Source organism: Neoarius graeffei, chromosome 25 (assembly GCF_027579695.1).
Source record: "Neoarius graeffei isolate fNeoGra1 chromosome 25, fNeoGra1.pri, whole genome shotgun sequence".
Taxonomy (NCBI): Eukaryota; Metazoa; Chordata; class Actinopteri; order Siluriformes; family Ariidae; genus Neoarius; species Neoarius graeffei.
In genome coordinates this window covers 50,240,468-50,257,945 of record NC_083593.1, presented here as the reverse complement: position 1 = coordinate 50,257,945, position 17,478 = coordinate 50,240,468, and the positions used below count along the sequence as shown (strand labels likewise).

General features: G+C 44.1%; 1 protein-coding gene across 2 annotated transcripts in view; it reads left to right on the top strand.

Moving 5' to 3' along the window:
* dhx29 (DEAH (Asp-Glu-Ala-His) box polypeptide 29) overlaps positions 1-17,478 on the top strand; it is an 85,844-nt gene that overhangs the window by 28,605 nt on the left and 39,761 nt on the right. The window contains exons 1-12 of one of the 2 annotated variants that reach the window (XM_060908908.1): positions 7,134-7,366; positions 8,332-8,452; positions 8,607-8,944; positions 11,185-11,461; positions 12,172-12,315; positions 12,513-12,689; positions 12,842-12,982; positions 15,455-15,599; positions 15,785-15,905; positions 16,770-16,854; positions 16,931-17,019; positions 17,307-17,435. In XM_060908908.1, coding sequence (XP_060764891.1) covers positions 8,396-8,452; positions 8,607-8,944; positions 11,185-11,461; positions 12,172-12,315; positions 12,513-12,689; positions 12,842-12,982; positions 15,455-15,599; positions 15,785-15,905; positions 16,770-16,854; positions 16,931-17,019; positions 17,307-17,435 — 1,703 coding nt within the window. In that variant the 5' untranslated portion in view covers positions 7,134-7,366; positions 8,332-8,395. Of the gene's footprint in view, positions 1-7,133; positions 7,367-8,331; positions 8,453-8,606; positions 8,945-11,184; positions 11,462-12,171; positions 12,316-12,512; positions 12,690-12,841; positions 12,983-15,454; positions 15,600-15,784; positions 15,906-16,769; positions 16,855-16,930; positions 17,020-17,306; positions 17,436-17,478 lie in introns of those variants that run through there. The other variant, XM_060908907.1, reaches the window with a different exon arrangement.

Below are 17,478 nucleotides of genomic sequence, written 5' to 3'. Positions count from 1 at the left end.
GGTACAATGTGTTTGCTCATTGCCTCAGAAGGCTAATGGATGATTAGAAAACCCTTGTACAATCATGTTAGCACAGCTGAAAACAGTTGAGCTCTTTAGAGAAGCTATAAAACTGACCTTCCTTTGAGCAGATTGAGTTTCTGGAGCATCACATTTGTGGGGTCGATTAAATGCTCAAAATGGCCAGAAAAATGTCTCGACTATATTTTCTATTCATTTTACAACTTATGGTGGTAAATAAAAGTGTGACTTTTCATGGAAAACACAAAATTGTCTGGGTGACCCCAAACTTTTGAACGGTAGTGTACATCTGGGACATGGAGAACCAAAACTGTAACATATGTCATTCATGAGGAAATCGATGAATTGTTTTGATAAATTTGGGTACTTTTTGTGTGTGAATGTGTCGATATAATAAGAAAATCACACGTTGGCTTGAAGATATGAAGTTGATCTTCTCGTGTTGAAAAACTCGTCTTTTTCATATAAAATAAATACATTGCGGATCTGAGTGACATATTTAAATAATATTGGCTGGCTTTTTTTCACGGTATATCAGATATATTCCATTCAGCTAGCATGATATTGAACGAGTCAAAGACGAGTAGCTGAATGGAATATATCTGATATACCATGAAAAAAAGCCAGACATTATTATTATTATACATACAAATTCCTTTCGGGTGTTCAGCGCGTCTTTCTCTTTCAAAATTCTCTCAAAATCTTCTGTATTTAACGAAGCAAACCTGGCAGCCATGTTTGTTTATAAATTGTCAGTCGCTCGCTAACGTGGACGTTTTATGTCTCCGACGTGTGACGTCATGTTGTCTTGGCAACCATGCAATATCGTAAACCATATTCAATGCTCATTCTCCATTGGGTAGAGTGACGTAATACATGTAGGATAAGCGATATGCTAACAATATTGCATGCTATCAAACCAAATGAATGAAACCCGCTAGAAGGGAATAGAATACATGCTTTTATTCCATTGAAAAAGTGTCCTGTATGTATAACACTGGGAAACAATTTGAAAAAAATTTTCTGTTGAGTTAGATTTTTATGCTGATTAAAACTAAAGTTGGCATGCTGATTCCAAAATTGCAGTCAGTTTTTTTTTCTAGCACATCAAGTTTTTTCTCCACAGCTTACCCTCCAGAAAAGCAAAATTCCACTGGAGTAAGACTATTTGAAGGTTATGGAAGAACGTTATCAGGGTAGATGGGATGTACATATGATGGCTGACTATTGTTGGAGCATCAAACACGATAGTCCTCAAGTTGAACACTACAGAAAGAGCTATAAACGTAAATTTTTACCTTAACTACTTGCACAGGCAGCACGGTGGTGTAGTGGTTAGCACGGCCGCCTCACAGCAAGAAGGTTCCGGGTTCGAACCCAGCGGCCGGCGAGGGCCTTTCTGTGTGGAGTTTGCATGTTCTCTCCGTGTCTGCGTGGGTTTCCTCTGGGTGCTCCGGTTTCCCCCACAATCCAAAGACATGCAGTTAGGTTAACATGGGGCGGCCTTGGGCTGAGGCGCCCTTGAGCAAGGTACCGAACCCCTGACTGCTCCCCGGGCGCTCTGGTGTGGCTGTCCACATGTGTGTTCACTGCTTCAGATGGGTTAAATGCAGAGGATGAATTTCACTGTGCTTCAAGTGTGCATGTGACGAATAAAGGTTTCTTCTTCTTGCACACAATTATAATTACAGTAGCCATATCCTTTGTAAAAACATAAGTGTTAAATAAACATTGCAGTCATGCCTGTTTCTTTCATACTTCATTGTATGTCAATATTTGTAAATTTTTATAAAACAAGCACATATCTGTTAAGTAGGGCGGCACGGTGGTGTAGTGGTTAGTGCTGTCGCCTCACAGCAAGAGGGCCCTGGGTTCGAGCCCCGTGGCCGGCAAGGGTCTTTCTGTGCGGAGTTTGCATGTTCTCCCCGTGTCCGCGTGGGTTTCCTCCGGGTGCTCCGGTTTCCCCCACAGTCCAAAGACATGCAGGTTAGGTTAACTGGTGACTCTAAATTGACCGTAGGTGTGAATGTGAGTGTGAATGGTTGTCTGTGTCTATGTGTCAGCCCTGTGATGACCTGGCGACTTGTCCAGGGTGTACCCCGCCTTTCGCCCGTAGTCAGCTGGGATAGGCTCCAGCTTGCCTGCGACCCTGTAGAACAGGATAAAGCAGCTAGAGATAATGAGATGAGATGAGCACATATCTGTTAAGTACAGTATTTTTCATATTTTTTAAGAAAACGGGGATCCTATAGTTCAAAAACTTGATGTGATGGAGAAAAACTGAGATCAGTTTTGGATTCCGCACCCAAAAATTAGTTAAAAACAGCTGTCGGACCTAACTCAACAAAAATTGTGTTCCCCAGTGTAATAAGTCGTGATATTTCACTCCGATGATGTCACTCCCAGTGTTTCAAAATGGTGAACCTGTTCAAAATTAAAATTCTCTCTCTCTCTCATATACAGTGTATTCCCCAGAAAAAAATTAAAGCCCTAAATTCTGGCATGATAATACACTGACAATTGAGTGCCAACTGTGCGAAAGCGAGCGCGGAAGGTCTCTGAGAGGTTTTAGATACATGATTCTAGGATCGATTTTACCAGTGTTTCAATGATTTCTGACCTAAATAGTATTTCACTACGTTCACACTGCAAGGCTTAATGCTCAATTCCGATTTTTTTGTGAAATCCGATTTTTTTGTGAGGTCGTTCACATTAACAAATATATGCGACTTGTATGTGATCCTCAGTATGAACGAAAAGCGACCTAAAAGTGTTCCGCATGCGCATTGCAGGATACGACGACGTCACACGCAGTGAGCATGGCCAGTGTTTACGGAAGTAACCTAAAGTTTCCTGTGTATGACAGTAGCCAGCATGGAGTACCTGGCGATGATGCAGTTGTTGTTGCGACGGAGCCAGAACATGCACAATAGCCTGATGTTAAGGAGGAGGTTGAGAAGGAAGAGGGCAAGGGTTTTGGCTCAGGCGTTCTGCGGGGTAGTGACCGCAACCTCCGTTCAAAGGAACATCAAAGCCATGTTGTTGTAACTTTTTTTGAGAGACCCGCCGCCTACTTCAGCGCAGAATAGTGACGTTTGTGGCTTGTTGATGACGTGTAAGTCGGATGAATGCGACCTGGCGGTTCAGACTGAAGTCGCATATGAAAAGATCGGATAGGAATCGGAATTAGGACCACATATCCAAACGGCCTGGGTCGGATTTTAAAAAATCGGATCTGTGTCGTTCATATTGTCAATAAAAGATCGGATACAGGCCACATATGGGCGAAAAAATCGGATTTGAGTCACTTCAGCCTGCAGTGTGAACGTAGTGTTAATGTACAGTATACACATTTGAAATTTCACCTTAAAGTTCAACATGCAAGTTAAACTGTTTTGTTACAGATTACTGAGGTCTATGATAGACTGAAAATCTACGGGGATCCCTTAATTATCTATGATCAAGTCGTGTTGTAACAAAAATGTGTAAGAAAATACGACCAGTGGTTCGGTCCATCTTATGCAATCCAGTGAAGAGAATCGATCATCATGACCTCCTGTTGATCACAAAGGGACCTGCCACCTTAAAATAAGTTGCTGTATTACTGTAACTGGAATGATTTAGAATGTTTCTGATAAAATTACCGTAATATATGTATAACTAAGATGCACTGAAAAGAAAAGTAAGGCAACTGCATATTATAAAGTTTAAATTTTGGCACTTTATTAACCCATTGACGCCTGAAACGCCTGCAAAAAAACGTCTGCAAATGCCTAAGCCAGTTTTTAGAAAAGGTCCCCATCTGCCTGAGGGTTTTCTGAAATAAAAATAATTAATTGAAAACGCCTATGAAAAATTCAATATCTCAGCCTCTGAAGCACATAAAGACATGAAATAAGTTGCATTTAAAAGATAAAATTCTCTGCTTTTATTGGATCATGCTCATTCAGCATTAACACAAACATTTTTATAAAAAAAAAACAAATCTGGCATGCGTCTTGAAAATAATGACAAATCAACAATGCTGTGTTATGCAACAACCAGCATTTGGGTCAATGTTGCGTTATGCAACAACCGGCGCTAGGGGCAATGTTGCGCGACGCAGCATCCGGCGTCAATGGGTTAAATGGACTAGATTAAAACATATTTAAAGGAAAAGAAAACTTAATTCATGCATTTAAGTTTGCAGAAAGATTATGTACTTATAAACACATTCATGAAGAGAATTTGTTAATAAGTGTCAAATGTAGCATAATTTGGAATAATAACGATAAGCGTATTTGGCAGCGTGATGTCACTGTGAGCCTTTAATAAAAGAATAATCCGGAGCCGCCTTTTGTTAAATGGATCCCAGTGACATCACACTGCCAAAAATGCTTATGATTATTATTGGAAATGATGCTATATTTGACACATTTGGACAACTTCACTTCGTGAGAGAGATTATATACTTATAAACATCCTGCAAACCCAAACTAATGAATGAAGTTTTCTACTCCTTTAAAGCAGACTAATTCTCCTCGGCTTTTGCTTGGCCCAATGTTGGGCGACCCTCTCATAGTCCATCTCGCTGTCATCCGTGCTGATGTGGATCAAATTGTCCAGCGAGTGTGTGGCAGTGGGGGCGTGATCAAGTGTGGGTCTGTGACCGGAGGGCGGAGTCAGGGAAGGTAAGTGGCAGAATCACTACACCTGATGTGAATTAACCTGTGTTTGTGCGTCTTCCCAGCAACCACGCCCTATATAAGGATAGAGAGGGCAGAGGAAGGGAGCTCTCTCCCGCACCAGAAGACTTGTGTGTGCGTGCGAGCGACTGGGAGAATGTGAAGTTAAAGCTGAAAAGCTAAAATAAAAGAGTTTTGGAACTCAGTTCTGGCCTGCCGTACTTCTGTGCTCCACCCACCCACTCTGACTTCTACAGTGGTGCCAAAACCCAGGACCGAGCACAGAAGAGAACAGCCCCATGGAGTCCTCCCCCTTCGCAGACCTGATCCACGACCCAACAGAGCCAGCACCAGGCGCTGCTCGCCCTCCGAAAGGAGCAAGAACAACGGTTCGAGGCCCTGGTGCTGGCGCAACAGGAAGATCGTCAGGCGTTCCGGCACCTCCTCGCGTCGGCGGGGGCCACCATCTCCACCGCTACGGGTCCACTCCACCTCACCCCGACGAAGATGGGCCCGCACGACGACCCCGAGGCCTTCCTCACGCTATTTGAACAAGTCTTCTGGTGCGGGAGAGAGCTCCCTTCCTCTGCCCTCTCTCTCCTTATATAGGGCGTGGTTGCTGGGAAGACACACAAACACAGGTTAATTCACATCAGGTGTAGTGATTCTGCCACTTACCTTCCCTGACTCCGCCCTCCGGTCACAGACCGATACTTGACCACGCCCCCACTGCCACAGAGTGCTTTTTGAGCCAGTCGCTGTGATCAGAATTGACGACGTTTTCGTTGCCGTGACAGTTGTCTGGTTTTGTGCGCCGTCACTCACGTGGGTTTGTCGACGTTTAGTCAACCAGTCTTTGATCGAAGCCATAATATTAATAGACGAGGTCAAACTTGTGTGATTAAAATCAGTTGGCTTTGTCCAGCTGGTCGGAGACGACATCGGCAGCCAATGAGATCGCTTATAATGAATCGGAAAATTCCGGGATGTCTGACGTTTTCTTTCGATATTTTTATTGGACGGTTTGAACACGTGATCTTGACATAGCCAACAGATTACAGTTTGTTTACATCATACCATGCGGACATATTACTTTGACAGGATCAACACAAACATTGGAAAAAAAAAGACAGCTTGTTTAACGCAAATATCAATCAATATGTAAATGGATCTCTTATTTGCTCTCCTATGTATCGAGTTACTTGTGGGTAGGAAATTTAACGTATCGGTATAAATCTAAGCGTATCGGATTTTAACTAAAGCGACTAAGCGTATCGGCAGGCAGAGCAAGTGTATCGGGCCCGATACGCTAAAACGCTTTGGGGAAAACCATGATATAGAGAGTGTGCACGTGACATCACGAGGCCACGTGATATTTGTTTATTTGCCATCTTGGACGGCATGGCCGCGCATAGAACTTAGACGAACCCGTTCTAATTATCAAGTGTGTGGGAGTAGATCTTTCGAGAATGGTTATATCTTGTTCAGCATTTGGTTGTACCAATGGACCCTTTTCACGTGACGTCACGACAAACGCGGCCGCCATTTTGGACATGTACTACCAGTAGTTTACCACAGCCGACATTGAGGAACGGCAGCAAAGAAAGTGTTTATTTTCAGCAAGACTTCCATCATGCCACTATATTGTTGTGCAGCTGGATGTAGTAACCATCAACAAACAAGGCAAGGGTTATCATTTTATCGGATCCCGGTAGATGCTGACCGACGGAGAAGATGGATAGCGGCATACCAACGCTTGTGTAGTGACCACTTTGTTGGAGGTAAGACGAATAAAATTAGCCAGAAAAGGCATTACATTGCGGGCGGCACGGTGGTGTAGTGGTTAGCGCTGTCGCCTCACAGCAAGAAGGTCCTGGGTTCGAGCCCCGGGGCCGGCGAGGGCCTTTCTGTGTGGAGTTTGCATGTTCTCCCCGTGTCCGCGTGGGTTTCCTCCGGGTGCTCCGGTTTCCCCCACAGTCCAAAGACATGCAGGTTAGGTTAACTGGTGACTCTAAATTGACCGTAGGTGTGAATGTGAGTGTGAATGGTTGTCTGTGTCTATGTGTCAGCCCTGTGATGACCTGGCGACTTGTCCAGGGTGTACCCCGCCTTTCGCCCGTAGTCAGCTGGGATAGGCTCCAGCTTGCCTGCGACCCTGTAGAAGGATAAAGCGGCTAGAGATAATGAGATGAGATGAGGCATTACATTGCTGTTAACATTCAATTCTAGTTTACTGTAATTATGATCTGGCAGCTATTTACACCGGATCCAGGTTCCGGAGCGCGCTAGCTCGCGGCCGGCCGGAGCGCGCTCCGGCAAGCTCGGACGTTGGCTCCGGCAGCTATTTACACTGGATCCGGTGTAAATAGCTGCCAGATCATAATTACAGTAAACTAGTAAATACAGTTTTCTGCATCTCGCTCCTTTTTCTTTTATGTTTGTCGCCTTCCTCGCATTCAAACCGATTCGAGCCGAAGTCCACTACATGTCCAAAATGGCGGTTGCGTTTACGAAGGTCACGTGACTGAAAAGGGTCTATAGACAGGGCCAAAAGGAGGGCCCGTCATTTTATAGATTCCCCGCAGACGAGGAGAGACGCGCAAAATGGGTGTCCGCTGTGCGAAGAGAAAACTGGTACCCCAGTTCTACCAGCCGAATTTGTAGCGAACACTTCATATCAGGTAGGTGTAATCTTCTAATTCAATACTCCTAGTACATCTGTTAAGTTGATTTTCGGACTGAATGATAACTGCATAGTCGGTGATTTGTGATTTTTTTTTTTTTTTTCAGACAAAAACATACATATTTACAACCCTGTCATTATCTGGAACTGAGTTTAGATTTTGGACATTCTTACGATAAAACGTCCTGCATAGTCTCTTTATGATAAACGTCTTAATGCCACTTACCCGTGAGGTTATCAAGTAGACATTCTTCTTCGGAAACTTCCAGACGTATAGTCGGGATACGCATCCCGCAACAAAATATTTATAAGCTTCCAGGCTCTTGTAAGCTTTGAGGGCTTTGCCAGTGTAACACGATTCACGATTAACAAGAAAATTGTAAATGTCGTGGTAGGCCAGATCGGGCAAATCGCCGGCACCGCAGCTCCGAATTTCCCTGAACAAGGATTGCGGCAAGTTGTACGGATCTGCAATCCCCAACCTGGAACACTTTTTTCCACGTAACGCTGCCTCACGTCACCTTCAAGATGCTGAACAAACTTAGACAAGTAATCGCGCGATGTACAGTAGATGGGGTATTTTCCGAATTTTCTTGGGGATTACTGCCTGGATCCATTACGCTCACGCAAGGTAAACAATCCTGAAGCCGTCCAATATGGCGGCGTAAACGCGGACGGGTCACGTGACTGCACATCCTCTATATGCAGAAATAACTCTCAGAGATATTTCTTATGCACAGCTAACACCAGGACATTTGTACATTTAGTTATGTGCAATGTATATGATCCAAAATTGAAACAGGATATCCGTTTACACATGATATTACATGGTGTATAAAATAATATGGCCTAATATGATGCCAGCATAAATATGACCCAGTTCGTGGAGGATTTCATCATAGGTTTTGGTTACATTTTATTCAGTTGCTTTATTTTTATTTGATCTTGAATTGTGTGTGTCAGGGTGCGTATTCAGAGGCCTGATGATCTGTTGGAGGTTTGTCCCACCATCCTGACGGAGGACGGCATGCAGGCGCAGCATTTAGGAGCCACACTTGCTCTGTATAACCTGGTGAAAGGGCAGGTGGGTGGAACAGACGTCCTCCTGAAACTCTGCGTCGACGACAGACAAGAAGTTTTTCTTGTTAAAAGCCATTATTTAAAGCTGAAATGTGTTTGGCTGTGTGAGAAATCCATACCTGAACATCCTGTTCTTGTTGTTTCTCTCTGTCTCTCAGTCTGTCCATCAGCTCCTCCCTCCTCCGTACCGGGACGTTTGGTTGGAGTGGCGTGATGGAGAGCAGCAGCAGGAGGAGCGCACTCGTTCAGCCATTAACAAACCACGTGATCAGTTTATCTCCCACCTCCTCGCTCGGGTCAAACAGCAGCAGCCTCAGTTAGAGCCCTGCCCTACAGACCCAAGCCCCTCCCACTGCACCGAGGACTCGTGGGAAGCTCTGGCGGACATGGAAGCGGAGGAAAAAGAGGACAAGAAGAAAGAAAAGGAGGAGAAGGAGGAGGAGGAGAAGTCGCGCTCGCTGTTTTTACAACTCCGTGGCTCAGAACTGGCACTCAGGTTGTTCAAAATATAAAAGTTAAATGTTCTATATGCTTGAACAACCTATAATATCGGCGTGTATGGACGGACGGATGATTAATATAGTTGACAAAATTATTTGCAGATCCATCACAGAACAGTGCCTGGGAAAACATACATACAGTGGTGCTTGAAAGTTTGTGAACCCTTTAGAATTTTCTATATTTCTGCATAAATATGACCTAAAACATCATCGGATTTTCAGCACAAGTCCTAGAAGTAGATAAAGAGAACCCAGTTAAACAAATGAGACAAAAATATTATACTTGGTCATTTATTTATTGAGGAAAATGATCCAATATTACATGTCTGTGAGTGGCAAAAGTATGTGAACCTTTGCTTTCAGTATCTGGTGTGACCCCCTTGTGCAGCAATAACTGCAACTAAACGTTTGTGGTAACTGTTGATCAGTCCTGCACACCGGCTTGGAGGAATTTTAGCCCATTCCTCCATACAGAACAGCTTCAACTCTGGGATGTTGGTGGGTTTCGTCACATGAACTGCTTGCTTCAGGTCCTTCCACAACATTTCGATTGGATTAAGGTCAGGACTTTGACTTGGCCATTCCAAAACATTAACTTTATTCTTCTTTAACCATTCTTTGGTAGAACGACTTGTGTGCTTAGGGTCGTTGTCTTGCTGCATGACCCACCTTCTCTTGAGATTCAGTTCATGGACAGATGTCCTGACATATTTTCCTTTAGAATTCGCTGGTATAATTCAGAATTCATTGTTCCATCAATGATGGCAAGCCGTCCTGGCCCAGATGCAGCAAAACAGGCCCAAACCATGATACTACCACCACCGTGTTTCACAGATGGGATAAGGTTCTTATGCTGGAATGCAGTGTTTTCCTTTCTCCAAACATATAACGCTTCTCATTTAAACCAAAAAGTTCTATTTTGGTCTCATCTGTCCACAAAACATTTTTCCAATAGCCTTCTGGCTTGTCCACGTGAAGAGAGGCCTTCAGTTGCTTAGAAGTTACCCTGGGGTCCTTTGTGACCTCGCCGACTATTACACGCCTTGCTCTTGGAGTGATCTTTGTTGGTCGACCACTCCTGGGGAGGGTAACAATGGCCTTGAATTTCCTCCATTTGTACACAATCTGTCTGACTGTGGATTGGTGGAGTCCAAACTCTTTAGAGATGGTTTTGTAACCTTTTCCAGCCTGATGAGCATCAACAATGCTTTTTCTGAGGTCCTCAGAAATCTCCTTTGTTCGTGCCATGATACACTTCTACAAACATGTGTTGTGAAGATCAGACTTTGATAGATCCCTGTTCTTTAAATAAAACAGGGTGCCCACTCACACCTGATTGTCATCCCATTGATTGAAAACACCTGACTCTAATTTCACCTTCAAATTAACTGCTAATCCTAGAGGTTCACATACTTTTGCCACTCACAGATATGTAATATTGGATCATTTTCCTCAATAAATAAATGACCAATTATAATATTTTTGTCTCATTTGTTTAACTGGGTTCTCTTTATCTACTTTTAGGACTTGTGCTGAAAATCCGATGATGCTTTAGGTCATATTGATGCAGAAATATAGAAAGTTCTAAAGGGTTCACAAACTTTCAAGCACCACTGTAAGTAGCGGAATATTAAAATCAATACGCAGAAAAAACAAACTTTATGCTAAGTACGTCAAGAACCCTACACCCCTTAACCACAGTGTCTACAAAAAGTACCGAAATCAGCTAAATCATCTCCTTAGAACTGCAAAGAAAGAATACTATCACAGAAAGTTTACTGAAGCTGCTTCTAATATAAAACAAACATGGAGAATGATAAATGACATCTTAAATTGCGACAAAATAAAAACACCCGGTCCAAACAAAATTCAAATTGGAAATAAAACTATCGAAAATAAAGAAGAACTATGTGATGAATTCAATGATTTTTTTCTAAAAATTCTAAAGGGTTCACAAACTTTCAAGCACCACTGTATTAGTAAAGCACGGTGGTGGTAGCACCTTTCGTGGTCACTGACTTTTCATGGATGTCCTGTGCTTCCTGGTTATGCCATATTCTTTACATTTTTTGAGCATAGCATTTGTATCAGGGATGATGTTTTAGACCTCCGATACACCTGTGTCCTGATCTAAGAAAATACGCCCACTTGCCAGCCAATCAGAAACGAGCATTTCTCCAATCCGTAATGGTTATACTCATTATAGATGACATTAACACATTCTGCATTCATACAGGTTGCTGCCCGAGCGCCAGCGGCTCCCTGTGTTTCAGCACCGTATGCGAGTGCTCGAGGCTCTACAGCGCCACCGTGTGGTGGTCATCGCAGGAGAGACAGGCAGCGGAAAAAGCACCCAAATCCCCCAGTTCATCCTCGAGGAGGTGCTGGGAAACAAGGAGGATCCAGCAAGGCAGTGTAACGTGGTGGTCACTCAGCCAAGGAGGATCTCCGCCATGAGCCTCGCGAGCAGAGTAAACCAGGAGCTGGGGAGCGAGGACCAACCGGGGGGCAAGGTAAGGATGAAATTTGAGTCAGAACTGCTTCTGTTTTATGAGTTATCCGAAAAGTGGTCTTTTATGTAATATGCTGCTCAGATAGAAACTTTTTTTCCTGTAACCTTTAATTTTGTACTAGAAAACGAACATTTGGGACTCTAAAATGTTTTTGTACTGACTCGGTAATGTAGAAGTCATAAAATAGAAATCTCTAACAAAGTTTGTATAACCCCAGTTCCAAAAAAGTTGGGGCGCTGTGTAAACTGTAAATAAAAACAGAATGTGATCGTTTGCAAATCACGGAAACCCTATATTTCATTGAAAATAGTACAAAGACAACATAACAAATGTTGAAACTGAGAAATTTTATTGATTTTTGAAACATATATGCTCATTTTGAATTTGATGTCAGCAACATGTTTCAAAAAAGTTGGGACAGGGGCATGTTTATGACTGTGTTGCATCACCTCTACTTTTAACAACACTCTGTAAATGTTTGGGAACTGAGGAGACCAGTTGCTGTAGTTTTGAAAGTGAAATGTTGTCCCGTTCTTGCCTGATATACAATTTCAGTTGCTCAACAGTCCGGGGTCTCCTTTGTCGTATTTTGCGCTTCATAATGCACCAAATGTTTTAAAAGGGAGACAGGTCTGGACTGCAGGCAGGCCAGTTTAGCACCTGGACTCTTTTACTATGGAACCATATGTAGGTTGTGTGTGTGTTTGCAGAACTCACTGTGTGGATATCAGATCCGGATGGAAAATCGCTCCAGTGCGTCCACACGTCTCCTTTACTGCACCACTGGTGTCCTGCTAAGGAAACTACAACAAGATCCACTCCTGTCCTCCATCACACATATCATCGTGGATGAGGTGAACACACACACTGAATTTTAACCAGAATTCCTTTCATTTATGTTAGTCCTTTAATCCTGGACAGTTTTCCACTTTAATCCTTAATACTCCTGATTCCTGAAGGGTTTATTTTTTTTTATTACACAGTTATACAACTTTATATATATATATTGATCATAAATACACAATAGCTCATTGTGTTGAAATGCGTGTAGGTCCACGAGCGCAGTGTGCAGTCGGATTTCCTCCTCACCATCCTAAAGGATGTGGTTCACAAGCGTTCGAACCTGCAGCTCATCCTCATGAGCGCCACAGTGGACTGCAACAAATTTGCTCTTTATTTTAACCGCTGTCCCGTCGTCACCATCCCCGGCAAGACCTTTCCTGTAGAGGTGCGTCTCATTTACTGTTCCCTGGTCCACGTCCCCTAATGCAATGTCTTGAAAGTGTCCGTGTCAAAAAGACAAGACTCCTAAAGCCTGTGGTGTCATATAGCACTTAGTGATACAAGTGTGTGTGTGTGTTTGCTCATTGCTGTGTGAAGGTGTTTCACTTGGAGGACATCGTGGAGGAGACGGGCTACGTGTTGGAGCAGGACTCTGAATACAGTCAGAGATTTGTGGAGGAAGAGGAGGAGATCAGTGTCTCTGTCACACAGAAAGGAGGAAGAGCTGTGCAGTACCAGGTACGTACACACACACACACACACACACACACACACACACACACACACACACACTGTCTCTTACATAAAGCTGGTTTATATCTGACTTATTTCTGAAATTCCTATTCTGAAATTCCCATTAACTCCTAATCACACTCACCGGCCACTTTAATAGGAACTTGTTCTTGAGTCTAAGATTCCTGTTCTTCACAGGAGTGGAACCCAATGTGTTCTTCTGCTGTTACATGCTGAGATGCTTTTCTGCTCACCATGGTTGTAAAGAGTGATTATATGAGTTACTATACCCTTCCTGGCAGCTCAAACCAATCTGGCCATTTTCCTCTGACTATATAAAATTAGTAAAGCATGGTGGTAGCACCTTTCGTGGTCACTGACTTTTCATGGGTGGCCTGGGCAGCACGGTGGTGTAGTGGTTAGCACGGTCACCTCACAGCAAGAAGGTTCTGGGTTCGAACCCAACGGCCGGCGAGGGCCTTTCTGTGTGGAGTTTGCATGTTCTCCCCGTGTCTGCGTGGGTTTCCTCCGGGTGCTCCGGTTTCCCCCACAGTCCAAAGACGTGTAGGTTAGGTTAATATGGGACGGCCTTGGGCTGAGGTGCCCTTGAGCGAGACGCCTAACTCCCAACTGCTCCCCGGGCGCTGTTAGCATGGCTGCCCACTGCTCTGGGTATGTGTGTGTGCTCATTGCTCACGTGTGTGTGCATGTGTGTGTTCACTGGGTTAAATGCAGAGAGGAAATTTCACAAGTGTGTGATGAATAAAGTTATGCTTTCTTTCTTTCTTTCTTTCTTTCTTTCTTTCTTTCTTTCTTTCTTTCCTGTTTATTCCTTTTTTTTTTTTTACATTTTTTGAGCATAGCATTTGTATTATGGATGTTTTAGACCGCCGATACACCTGTGTCCTGATATAAGAAAATGCGCCCACTTGCCAACCAATCAGAAACGAGTATGTCTACAATCCATAATGATTACACTCACCGGCCGTGTTAATAGGAACTTGTTCTTGATTCTAAGATCCCTGTTCTTGGCTGCAGGAGTGGAACCCAATGTGTTCTTCTGCTGTTGCATGCTGAGATGCTTTTCTGCTCACCACGGTTGTAAAGAGTTGCTATGAGTTATTATATCCTTCCTGGCAGCTTAAACTGCTCAATCTGTCCATTTTCCTCCGACCTCTCTTATCAACAAGGCGTTTGTTTCCACCCACAGAACTGTCGCTTGATGTTCTCACTTGCTGTTTTTTGTTTTTCGCACCATCCTGTGTAAGCTCTAGAGACTCTTGTGTGTGTGTGTGAAAACCCCAGGAGATCAGCAGTTTCTGAAATACTCAAACCACCAGTCCATCTGGCTCGAATGGACACCCATGCCACAGTGAAAGAAAGTCACATGAAAACTGAGATCACCATTTTTCCCATTCTGATGTTTGACGTGAACGTTAACTGAAGCTCTTGATTTGTATCTGCATGATTTGACGCATCGTGCTGCTGTCAGTGCATCGTGATTGGCTGATTAGAGAACTGCATAAATCAGTGGGTGGATTTATGGGTGTTCCTAATAATGTGGCTGGTGAGTGTGTGTGTTGCTAGGCAAGTCGGAAATTTCAATTTCTGGAATCTTCCAGACTGTTTAAAGAAATCCGATATAGGAAGTAAAATCGGAAATAAATCTGTCTTTGAGCTATTATTTTGATGTGACCTTTTCTGGAAATAAAACACATACCCTGACCCTAAAGGCCTCTGCATGCTCTTGCGACAAGGCTTTCGCAGATAGCTTTTCGCAGACAGTTGTAATTTATCGTTGAGCGGGGAGTAATAGGCGTGCGCGATGTTATTCACCGCCACAACGCAAGGGGGCGCGAAGTCGCAAAATCGCTAGGAGTAGTTGGTGGGTGTGGTTAGTGGAGTGTTTATCCTCCGGTTACTTATAATGACTAGAACTGGAGTCGTATAGATGTACGTACTTCCTCACTTCCTCGATCAACCGCTCTTCGTGCTGCTCCATCTTCGCTCGTGTTTTTAAAAATGGCGGTCGTGAAAACAAAACAAACCGGGAAAGTAGGGAAGCGGAAGTGCGTGTACAGCGGATGTAGAGTGGACCAATCAGAGCCCTCTTGTCTGCGACGCTGTCTGCGAGGCTTCTGCGGTGGTCACAATTTTTGGGAGGTGCGCGCAGAGCGTCTGCGAAGGTGGGGGGGGCTACGCAGATGCTATCTGCGACACCGTCTGCGAGGACTGGGTTGTCAGCATAAATTGGCCTTAACAGAGATAACCCGGAAGTTGAGTTTGAATGTCTTCAGCTTGGTTTTATGCTGCTACTTAGAACTCCAACAAACCAAAAAGTGCTAGATTTAACCTTTTTTTTTCTTTTAGAGCAGTAATAAAGAGAAGTAGTAAATCGGCACCTTGCACTACATGTCTTGCACTATGTTTATGGCGCGTGTGTGTGTGTGTGTGTGTGTGTGTGTGTGATGTCATCAGGAGATGATTGTGCGCGACCCCGGGGCATGCTGGGATCTGGGACCGGAACTGGATCACTTCAGCAGCCGAACACGTCACGCTCTGCAGCACATGAACCCCAATAAGATCAACATGGAGCTTGTCCTGAAGCTGCTCGATTACCTGAGTAACACTGACACACACTCGCAGCAGCAAGGAAGATCTCACAAGATCAGGAATAATCATAATAAGATCAGGAATTGTGCTCAGTCTCATTCTGGTTGATCTTTGCAGGATTTCAGTGTACAGCCGTATTATCAGCATGAACAAGCGTCTGCAGCTTTAACAGGGATTTGTGGTTGTGGGTTTTAGATGAGTCGCCCCAGTTTGCGGTGATGGATGGCGCTGTGCTGCTCTTCCTTCCTGGCCTGGCTCATATTCAGCAGCTCTACGACCTTCTCGCCACCGACAAGAGGTTCAGCTGTAAGGACAGGTGATGCTTCATACAATGCTGCAGTGCTCAGTGGGACTCGTACCCCTTTTCCACCAAATCAGTTCCAGGGCTGGTTCGGTGCTGGTGCTGGTTCACAACTCGTTCAACTTGCGAGCCAGCTGAGAACCAGTTTGCTTTTCCGTAGCTCGCGGTGCTAAGGGGAGTCACGTCATTATGTCGCTGTGTACGTCAGTTACGTCGCTGTATACGTCAGTTACGTCGCTACGTTTGCATAAACCTTGGCGTGAATATTGAAGTAAAAACAATACGGAAGAAGCAGCAGCAACAACAATAATAATAATGAATGACTTTGCGTTTGTACAGCTGCGGCTTCTCGTCACTTAAAAATGGCGATCTTTCGCGGTCTTGTTATTGTTGTTGGTCTTAACAACTCCGCCCCCCCCCGCTGACGTAAGCGGTTCTTTCCTCTGGCCCAGCAGAGAGTTGGTGCTAGCCTGGAACCGGTTTTTCTGGCCCCAGAGCCAGTTCTTTGTCAGTGGAAACAGAAAACCCGGTTCCAAACTAAGCACTGGCCCCGAACCAGCCCTGGAACTGCTTTGGTGGAAAAGGGGCATGAGTGTTCACAAATACTAAAAGTATACTTCCTAGAAAATCTAGCTGTTTATTTAAAAAAATGGGTGGAGCAACAGGAAGGGGTGGTCAAAACATTTGGGGCATGCAGTTATAGGAAAATAATCAACAATACTGATCGTTCATCATTTCTTTAATTTACCACAGTAAAAGAAAACCAGTAAACATCTTTCGACCAGTCAGAATCCAGAATTCACCAGCACTGTGGTGAGACGCACTAAAAGACTTTTTTCCTGTTTGTTACGGAGTTTTGATTGCGATATGTTGTTGTAGGTACATGCTGGTAGCTCTGCACTCGACACTCTCGTCCCAGGAGCAGGCCGCAGCGTTTACAGTGCCCCCTGCTGGAGTCAGGAAGGTACTGCATGCGTCAGATCTGTGTCAGAGTGTATGGTTTATGGCAGGAGTGTGTAAATATTCCGTGTGCGTTTCAGATTGTTCTGTCTACAAACATCGCTGAAACCGGAGTCACCATTCCAGATGTGGTGTTCGTTATCGACACGGGGAAAACGAAAGAAAATCGGTAAGGCAGCACTTTATTAACGCACAAGACAAGCTTTCGTCTCGGTGTAGATAAACGTGTGGAATTCTTGTCTGTCGCAAACACACATGCGATTAGATTAGAATTTCTCTGATAGTATGTGGCTTGATTTTTCCAAACAGGAAGTGGTGAAGGAAGAGGTCAGGATGAGGGCAGATTTAAAACAGGCCTTCAGAATTATTTGGATGTAAAAAGGCAAATAATAATCCAAGATCAGCTTTTTTGTTGTTGTTGTTGATTATTGCTTGTGTGTGTGTGTGTGTATTTAGGTATCATGAAGGCAGTCAGATGAGCTCTCTGGTGGAAACGTTTGTGAGTAAAGCGAGCGCAGTCCAGAGGCAGGGCCGAGCAGGACGCGTCCAGAACGGCTTCTGCTTCCGCCTCTACACTAAAACCAGGTGTGTGTGTGAGAGAGTGTGTGCCACTCAATAACACTGAAAC